Raw genomic sequence first — 10,272 nt, forward strand, 5'->3', positions numbered from 1 at the left:
AACAAAGAGGGCTTTGACCTCCCAGACTGGGAGCTTTACTATCAGGCAGTAGCCCTGACATGGCTCAAGGACTGGATTCAACTAAAAAATAAAAGAATTCTTATGCTAGAAGGCCATGATCTCCAACTAGGTTGGCATGGCTTCCTCTGGAAGGGAAAGAATAAATTTCATTCCTACTTCCAGAGACACATAGTAAGGGATGCCCTTTTTAAGGTCTGGGGAAAAAATTAAAAAACCATTACGTGAAAATTCCAATCTGATTATCAACGATGGAGGCAATGACATATCCAAATACTATAGATCTCAGCAAAATGTTAAGTTATGCAGAACTCTTACATGAAAAAGGAGAACTAAAATCAGTACAAGATCTGAAAATACAAGGAATAAATATGGAATGATGTCCCTATTTACAAATTTTTAAAAAAAAAATCAAAAAAGATCGGGAACAATATGGAATGCACGAGAAACAAATGGAATTAGATAAAATATTATTAGGAATGGGAGGAAAATGATTACTAGATTATATAATTTTCTTTTAAGATATAAAATGGAGGAAGAGATGGTAAAGGAGACAATGATTAGCTGGGGAAGAAATTTTGGCCATAATATAGTTAGAAAAATGGGATAAATTACAAAAATTATAAATTTACAACGGAAGTAGCTTACAAAGAAAACCTCTATAAAATGTTTTATAGATGGCATTTGCCTCCAGTGAGATTGGCCAAAATGTACCCAAATTTATCCCCCAAATGTTGGAGATGTAACCACAAGTCTGGAATATTCTACCATATGTGGTGGACGTGTCCCATCACAAGGAAATACTGGTGCAAAATTTGGAAATGGTTGGAAGAAATTACAGAGCGAAAAATAGAACTGAAACCAGAAGCATTCTTATTAGGACTATTAGACCAAAAAATGGATAAACAATCTCAATACATAATCATACACATACTCACAGCAGCCAGGATTGCTTTCGCACAAAACTGGGGGGGAAAACCAATGCACCCGCAGATGAAACAATAATTAGAAAAGTACTCGAATGTGCAGAGATGGACAAAATGACAATAGAACTAAAAGAAAGAGAATAGCAATAGCAATAGCAGTTAGACTTATATACCGCTTCATAGGGCTTTCAGCCCTCTCTAAGCGGTTTACAGAGTCAGCATATCGCCCACACAGTCTGGGTCCTCATTTCACCCACCTCGGAAGGATGGAAGGCTGAGTCAACCTTGAGCCGGTGAGATTAGAACTGCTGAACTGCAGATAACAGTCAGCTGAAGTGGCCTGCAGTACTGCACCCTAACCACTGCGCCACCTCAACTCTAGAAGAAGTGGCTAGAAAACAGAAGCCAAAACAGAAAATAGAGAATGTAAAATATATGGTGATATAAATAATCAATATTATTATAAGTGTTAGCACTACTCTTGTTATATTATAGGACTAGGTTAAAGCAATAGGAAGGCAATGCCGAATGGAGAATTGCAAAGGCTAAACAGGAAAGCTGATACAGAAGGCTGTATAATTACTTTATATTGTTATGTATGTTTTGTGTTTTGTTTGTTCTTGTGATGTTCTTCTTTCTGTTATTAAAGATTAAAACATTCAATAAAAATAATTAAAAAATACAACACACAATAAAAAAACATACACCACTAAATCACATTTAACTAGACCCCCTAGCTTGGCTGATAAAGGTGGGATATAGAATGCTGATCAAACAGAATAACAGAGTTAGAAAGGACCTTGGAGGTCTTCTAGTCCTCAAAGTAGGAGACCCTGTACTGTTTCAGACAAATGGTTGTCCAATCTCTTTTTAAAAACCTCCATTGTTGCAGCATGCACAACTTCTAGAGGCAATTGTTCTAACTGTCAGGAAATTTGTCCTTAGTTCTATGTTGCTTTTCTCCTTGATTAGTCCCATCCATTGTTTATTGTCTTGCCTTCTGCTGCTTTTAAAATAGGTTGACCCCCTCTTCTTTGTTGCAGCCCCTCAAATATTGAAACATTGCTATAATTTTGCCTCAGTCTTTCTTTTCACTAGACTAGACAAACCCAATTCCTGCAACCGTTCTTCATTTTAGCCTCCAGCCCCCTAATCATCTTTGTTGCTCTTTTCTGCCCTCTTTCTAGAGTCTCAACATTTTTTTTATATGTTGAGACTCTAAATGTATGTAGATTTGCACATACATATGGTGTAAACAGATTTCACCTTCTTTTGTGCCAAATTTAGGAATTTGGGAACTCAGGGTCCTTTTGTTCTTTTACAAGACTTGACGATGTTAATGGTTTTAAAGGGTGGAAGGGTAAACAAAATAAAGCTGTACATGGCTACAACTAAAATAAAATGCAGATTACTCTACTCCAGGGGTGTCAAACTCAGAGCCCGTGGGTCGGATGCATCATGCGCTGGCCACGCCCACCCCTGGTTTAGCAAAGGGGGGGAAAGCCGTGATATGTCATGTGATGACAACATGACGATGCAAGTTTGACACCCCTGCTGTAGTCTTTCTTGAATCCAGTCACTATTGAACAATAGCAGAAAATAGATATTTGGGGATTGCCCTATTTACAGTACATGCTTCCCAGTTGTCTGCTTATCATGGTAGTCTTTAAGGTACCAGCATCTTTTTGCTTTGGCAAAATAATTTCAGCATACCAATATAGCTGGAAAAAACAGTTGGCTGTACTGTAGTGGTTAAATCTCCCAGTGGGCTCAAAACTTGGAGATTATGAGTTCTAATCTATGTAACTGAGTGAATTTAATCCAATCGTTTTTTCTCAGCCCTAGGAAGAAAGCAATGGAAAACCTGAGAAATCTTGCCTAGAAAACTGCAAGAAGTCCTTGTAGTCACCAGGAGTCATCACTCTCTCAAAGTCACTGCGTTCCTCACCAAAACGCTATAACTTTTCTCATATTCTCTCTGTGGGTAAATGAAAAAAAATTAAAAGGTATCAATTTAAATAAAAAAAAGTTCTATTCAGAAAGTACTTTAATAGAGTCTGGAAGCTAAATGGAGATTGGATTTAATTTAGAGCGATCCTATGCTGAATTCAGATAAAAGACTTTCCCTTCTATCTAATGGTAAGGCAGATAAAAATATCCTCCTTCCATCCTGCAGGCAGTTTTTTTATGACAATTTTCTTGAAGAGAGCAACATGAGGCTATAACTGAGAGGAAGCTGGGATAGAGAAAATTCATACTTGAAGCAGAAAGTATTTTGGAATTGAATGCCTATCATAACTTGCATTGGTTTCCTGCTTGTTCCTCATCTTTCTTCTATTTTATGTGGTTTTAATTGATGGGATATCATAGCCAACATTTTTATCGAATTGCCTATGAGAGATTAATTATCCTTTCTTTGAAACAATGATCACCTCCAATTTTATACAAATACCAGTAACATTCTCTCTTTCCCTTTTCACCCTTCCAGCCCAAACAAAAAATTCAATTATTCATTTATCTCTGCTTCCTACTTGAAATTTTTTGCAGTGGTTTTCTGTTATGATTTTTTGTTGCTTAAGGCAAAATAGTAAAGTTGTAAGGATGCATGTATACACATTTTCAGGTTAATGGTTTCTTGAATGGAGCAATTTAAAATACATGACTGAAAAATAAAAATGCTGCTAGAAACAGATTCTTTCCAAAGTGTGAAGTGCAAAACTGTTCTACTTTAAACCAACTGAAATGTTCCAAAAAGACATTACTGAGTTTCTATGTCAGAATATTAAGATAAACCACGTGGCAAAGCAGAAATATAGATGTGCTTTGTATAATTTGGCTCAAAGGCATAAACTTGGTAAAAACAGTGTTAGTTATGTGTTAATTATCTGAAACCATCTTGTTGTTCTCCAAGAGCTACTCAGATTTAGGACATGAATGAACTGAAAGGTGTATTTGTTCCAAGGTGAAAATGAAACAATCCAGTTCAAAATGCTCTGGTGAAAAGTTGCATGTTGGTATCTTCTGAATCATCTTACCCATCCTGAAGGTAAAAGTAAGCCAGCATTCACTATACATCTTTTCATTGCTATACATTTTTTTTTGCTCTTGCATTCTAATTAATAATACCTTCTTGGCCCAATTTTATAGATACTGCTATGCCAATTATTTTATCATGATCAAGTAACTCATTTGGTTTGGGTTAGGTAGGGGGTCTTCCATTCCCTTTCCTTCCTTCCTTCCTTCCTTCCTTCCTTCCTTCCTTCCTTCCTTCCTTCCTTCCTTTTTCTTTCTTTCTCCCAATAAAAACCAACTTGTTGCTGATGTTTCTGCTTGCATTTAATTGTTTTAAGGCACCTTGAGAATGTAGATACACTAAAGGTAAAGGTTCCCCTTGCACATACTGTATGTGCTAGTCGCTCCCGACTTTAGGGTGGTGCTCAGCTCTGTTTCAAAGCCGAAGAGCCAGCACTGTCCAAAGACATCTCCATGATCATGTGGCCAGAATGGGTAAATGCTGAAGGCACACGGAACACTGCTACCTTCCCACCAAAGGTGGTCCCTAATTTTCTATTTGCATTTTTACATGCTTTCAAACTGCTAGATTGGCAGAAGCTGGGACAAGTAATGGGAGCTCACTCCGTTATGCAGCACTAGAGATTGGAACCACCAAACGTCTGACCTTTCTGATCAACAAGCTCAGCATCTTACCATTGAGTCACCGTGTCCCTGTAGAGACACTAAAATAATAGGAAATAAATTTGCACATACATAGATATAAGGATGTATATAACTCAGTAATTCAGGAAGGGCAAATTGGAGGAATAATGGAATCATGCTGAACCTTCTTCTGACCAAGGCGTTCCAGATGTGGTATGCTGGTTTCTGGAAGTAAATACTTCAAATCAGAAGCTGTATGAGATATCCTAAACATAGCAGTCCAGACAAAACAATCCTATTTCATGGCTGGACCACCCAGAGCACCTTGGACTGTTTCTCATTTGAAAGGCTTATTCCTAGAAACTACTAATCTTTACCCAGAACCGCCTGGTCTTAATATGTTGAGTTTTGCACATGTCTAATCATGTCTGGAAGCTTGTTGGTATTTAACTTATAATTTAAGATATCAATAGTATACAGGTAGTCCTTGACTTATAAACTACAATTGGGACAAGCATTTTCATAGTTAAACAAGGTAATTGTTAGACAGGTTGCACCCAGTTTTAATGACCTTTTTGCCATGGTTTTTAAGTGAATCATTTCAGTTGTTAAGTGAATTATGCAGTCATTAAGCAAATCCATCTCCCCCCCCTTGATTTTGCTTGTTATAAGTTGGCAGAAAAGGTCACAAATGGTGATCACATCACCCCAGGATGCTACACCAAGTCGTAAATACATGTCAGTTGCCAAGCCCCTGAATGGGTTGTGCAAGGATGGGTTGTAGGTCATTTTTTAGTGTCCTTGTAACTTTGAACAACCACTAAACACATGGTTATAAGTTGAGGACTACCTGTAACTCAGGTCTGTTGGACATCTTGTGTTTAACTTATATGTTGTGACCTGTCCCCCCTGTATTTCAACCATCAATTAACAGCAATACAGCAAAGATACAGATCAGAAAGTGTCTTTTTTTTTTAAGGCAAAGCAAAACTGCTTTGAAATAAGTCTCAGGCTCAAACAACTATCATATATGCTCTTTCCTTTCCTTTAATGGCTTCATGCTGTTTCCTTCAGGATCAATTTATCTTTTTCCTATTCCTGCCCCCTCCCTGCTCTCCTCTCCTTGTTTTGGGTATGTTCATTTGATGCTTTTTAATCAATGATTAAAGGCTTCAGTTCTTGCAATGGCAAGAAGCAGACCAGAGAGATTTGTGGAGAAGCCGAAGAAGTCTTTGGATAAAATTCTGATGGATGCAACATGAGGCATGAATTATAAATATATATTTTTCCCTAACAATATATAAATAAATTATGGTATGAAACAGTGGTCAGGGTGGAAGCGGTGCTGAAAGAATATTTATTTTTTGTAAGGAAGTTGCTACAAACGTACAAAGGCATCTGCACTACATGGGTGACTTTGTTATGCTTAAAATGTCTTCCATCTTCTTAGTTTCTTATCTGAAGAAAAGCCTTATTAAACTCAGTCGTGTCTCATCTGAACTGCTAATTACAGGATTGCCCTCTGTATATAGCAATTTATCTAAACTTTCAACAGAAAAAGGTGCTTCCACAGATGATCTTATATTGGTGGGGGTAAATGGAGAGAGTGAAAGAATGGGCTGCTATACTGTTTGTGTAAGGCAGGCAAATATGACAATCATTTTGTGCAGCTACTTAATTGGTTCTTCGTAATCAGTCTAATACTTGCTTACTTGGGAAGTAGGCACCACATCTAAAGAGACTTGACTTCTGAGCAAATAAACAGGGGGAAAGTGGTATTCACTAAATATTCTTGCTTATTTTAGGAACATCTTTTTTTTTTCCTCTTCAACTTTGATTTCGTTGGAATTGGAATGTGGCCTTTAAAACCTTTCCCAGAACTGGTCTATACAACTTTTTCCAAAAAAATCGATACCCATCAGTGGTGGGTTTCAAATTTTTTTAGAACCTATTCTGTAGGTGTGGCCTGTTTTGTGGGAGTGGCTTGGCAGTCATGTGACTGGGTGGGCATGACCAACTTGATGTCACTCACCAGGAGATGTTATGGATTGGGTAAAATGTGGTGAAGCTCACTTAACAACGCTCTTGCTTAGCAATCAAAATTTTGGGCTCAATTGTAGTGGTAAGTCAAGGATTATCTCTGCCTTCCTCTGCATGGCAGCCTTGTCCTAGTAAATTATTTCTCCTTTCTGGCAATTTTCCTCTCTGTTAGAGGCACCAAAATAATCCATACAATGTAAGGTTTCCTGCTGCAGCAGGGAGTTGACTAGATGACCTCCTAGTAGCCTTCTAGCCCTAAATTGCTTGCTGTTTTTCTTTCTTTCTCCTAACAAAGAAACCTGCCTGAAGCTCATTCCACATGCCTGCCAGATAGAGATAATGAGATAATCACCCTAGAGAAAGTTTGGCTCCATTCACAAGGCTTTTAGAAACACAATGCTCATGTTACACAAACTCCAAAACTTCAAAAACATAAAACCATATAACATATAACCATATAACCATATAACTAATTTGTTCTTTCCTGCACCTTTTCAATTTAAAATTATTAAGACTTGTGGACTTCAACTCCCAGAATTCTACAGCCAGGCATGCTCAGTTCTAATTTAAAACGACAGCATTTGTTTTTCTCCTTTGCGAAAGAAGTTTCCTTCTTTCTTTTCCTTTTTCTTCTCCGTTCCCCTCCTTCCTTCCTTCCTCCCTCCCTCCCTCCCCCCTCTCAAACACACACACACACAGAGGGAAGTTGGACTGGACTATCTCTCCTACCCCCTTCCCTCTCTCACTCACTCTCTCTCAAACAAACTGTCAGCATTTCAAATATCATGCAGAATTAAATCAGAGTCCAAGGCAGAGCTATCCTTAAAGTTCCAATTTAATAAGTCAGACACGTTGGCAACATTCTGTGGAATCCCAAATCTGAAAAAATTCTGGGATTCCACCCAGTTGAAAGTTCATGATCTTATCCCCACACCCATAAATCTATCACATGGTCCAATCTTCTTTGGCCACGCTGGCATCTCCACCCAGCTGGTTCTGGTCAGGTACAGAGGTGCGGAGAAAAAAGATGACCTTGGGATTCTAGAAAAGAATGAAAACAACACATTCCACCATTCTACGTCTTTCTGTTCCCCACTCCCAATTACTACACTAATGAAACAGCATAATGAAATAATAGAGAGTGTGGCAGGCCAAAGATCCTAAAAGGAACATAACTACAGGCCTGACACAAATACACACACACATGCACAAACACAAAAGTTGGATTGGATATCTTTTCCAATGGCTTGAAAGCAGCTCCTTTGCCATCCCCCGCCCATTCCCCCGCTGCCTTCCCCAAACCCCTCCCCTATTGCAAATGCAGCCTGCTGTCTTGGTGGGAAATGCCTGGAACGCAATAAAACCCACCCATTCACCTCCTGCTGGAGGGCTGGAGTGAGAGGAGAGGCAGAGAAGCCAGAGGGGGGCCCATCTGAGCCTTCCAAAAGAAAGAGGCTGGGGAAAAGTGTGTGTGCTACAGCATGGCTCTTTGCCTGGCTTCCTGCATCCTCCTGTGGTCTCCTCAGTGCTCGCTTGTGCTCTCCCTCCTCAAGTGTAGTTTGATTGCAGGCGGAGCCATACTGCCTTTTCAAATTTGTAATCAGTGAAGCTGGGTTGGATTTTTATATAGTTTTATCCATTTGTGTGTGTGTGAGGGAGAAATAGATGGGGGCCTGGGGAGGAAGTCACTACACTTGGGGAGGGACAGCACGAGCGAGCACTGAGGAGACCACAGGAGGAGGCAGGAAGCCAGGCAAAGAGCCATGCTGCAGCACACACACTTTCCCCCAGCCCCAGAAGGATCCACTATATAAAAATCCAGCCCAGCTTCACTGATTACAAGTTTGAAAAGGCAATGTGGCTCTGCCTGCAAACTACACTTGGGGAGGGAGAGCACAAGCGAGCCAGGGCCCTTCCCTCCAGCCTTTGCCCAAAGCCCCACACAGCACCAGGAGGATGAAGTTTGAATTCCTCCCCCTCCCTCCAACCCACATGTACCTTTTCCAGCTGCTTCAGAGAAGACTTCAACTCTGTTCTTGCCTCAGGTCCTTTGAAGAAGCCCCGCCCTCGCTTCCTTCTCTTTGAGAAGCGCCTTGCAAATGGGCTGCAGGGCAGGGGAGCGTACCAGTATGGGGGCGTGGCCACGCCTCCTTGGAACGGATATGCAAAAGTACGACAAATTTCTGGAACCGGTACCCCCAAAGAGGTGCAAACCGACAGGAAACCACCTGCCAACTCAATGAAGCGATGGACATGATGAGCCAGGGCCTTGAGGCTGTTAGAGACTGGATGGGGGTTAACAAGCTTGTACTCAATCCAGATAAGACCGAGTGGCTGTTGTGCTTCCCTCCCACTAATTGGCCAAGTGTTCCATCTCTCAGGCTGGGGGGTCAAATACTACGCCCCTCAGATAGGGTCCGCAACTTGGGAGTCCTCCTGGACCCATAGCTGACTTTTGAACACCATTTGTCAGCTGTGACCAGGGGGGCATTTGCCCAGGTTCGCCTGGTGCACCAGTTGCGTCCCTACCTGAACCGGGAGGCTCTCACAACAGTCACTCATGCCCTTGTGGCCTCTAGGCTGGAGTACTGCAACGTGCTCTACATGGGGCTGCCCTTGAAGAGTATTCAGCGACTTCAGCTGGTCCAGAATGCAGCCACACGAGCGATTGTGGGTGCACCTCGTTTCACCCACGTAACACCTATCCTCTGCGAGCTGCACTGGCTGCCTGTTGATCTCCGGGTGCGCTTCAAGGTGCTAGTGGTCACCTACAAAGCCCTTCATGGTATTGGATCTGGGTACTTGAGAGACCGCCTGCTGCCAATTACCTCCACTAGGCCAATAAGATCCCATAGATTAGGCCTCCTCCGAATTCCATCAGCCGGTCAATGTCGACTGGCAACTACCCGGAGGAGAACCTTCTCGGTGGCTGCTCCGACCCTATGGAACGAACTCCCCGTGGAGATGCGTACCCTCACCACCCTTCAGACCTTCCACGTAGCCCTTAAAACCTGGCTGTCCCGACAGGCCTGGGGCTAAAGACTTTAACCCCACCCGAATAGTATGACTGTTGTTCTTTTTAACGATGTATTGTCTTCATGTGTATAACTTGTTTTGTCCTTCCCTCCCCCTGAATTGTGAGCCAACCTGAGTTCCCCCAGGGAAAAGGGCGGCATACAAATAAAGTTAAATCCAAATCCAAATCCAAACCTCTGAGATCCATGTAACTTTATCAAAAAATGCCTGACCATTCAACCCACTACAGCACAACCAAAACATACTATGAAAAGGATAGCACTACTATATTTCAAAAACAACTAAGAAACAAAGACTATTACAACCACGATAATATACAAACCAACTAAAACCCTCCAAAATATCTCAAGTAAACTAAAAGACTCAATAACTAAGAAGAAACGAACAGGAGTCATCTAGAACATACAGTGTAAGGATTGTAATAGCTGCTACAAAGAACAGACATGCAAAAGACTAGCAGAGCACATCCATCAACTCCAGCCAACAGTCAGAAGACATGATACAAATGCCTTAATCTCACAACACATGAACAAACTTGACCAGTTTCAACAGGGAAACTATCTGTATCCTAGCCCAACCTAAATCCAAAAATGCT

The 10,272-nt window shown here is 41.0% G+C and overlaps 1 protein-coding gene across 1 annotated transcript; it reads left to right on the forward strand.

The window, feature by feature from the left end:
• The first annotated feature begins 6,008 nt into the window (after positions 1 to 6,008).
• Positions 6,009 to 9,680, forward strand: LOC148049770 (uncharacterized). Its single transcript, XM_087704765.1, has 2 exons — positions 6,009 to 6,194; positions 9,141 to 9,680. The coding sequence occupies exons 1-2, from the start codon at positions 6,009 to 6,011 to the stop codon at positions 9,678 to 9,680; spliced, it is 726 nt and encodes a 241-aa protein (XP_087560891.1).
• Positions 9,681 to 10,272: the final 592 nt, after the last annotated feature.

The sequence above is a fragment of the Thamnophis sirtalis genome, unplaced genomic scaffold (assembly GCF_051295495.1).
Source record: "Thamnophis sirtalis isolate CommonGarterSnake01/CBP01778 unplaced genomic scaffold, rThaSir2_p1.2 scaffold_1, whole genome shotgun sequence".
NCBI classification, from domain to species: domain Eukaryota; kingdom Metazoa; phylum Chordata; class Lepidosauria; order Squamata; family Natricidae; genus Thamnophis; species Thamnophis sirtalis.

Bases quoted from the DNA above. Each gene is read 5' to 3' on its own strand.
- LOC148049770 (XM_087704765.1), top strand. From the start codon at position 6,009: ATGGGTGACTTTGTTATGCTTAAAATGTCTTCCATCTTCTTAGTTTCT. The intron at 6,195-9,140 runs GTAAATGGAGAG...GCATTTGCCCAG, and splicing joins ATGATCTTATATTGGTGGGG to GTTCGCCTGGTGCACCAGTT.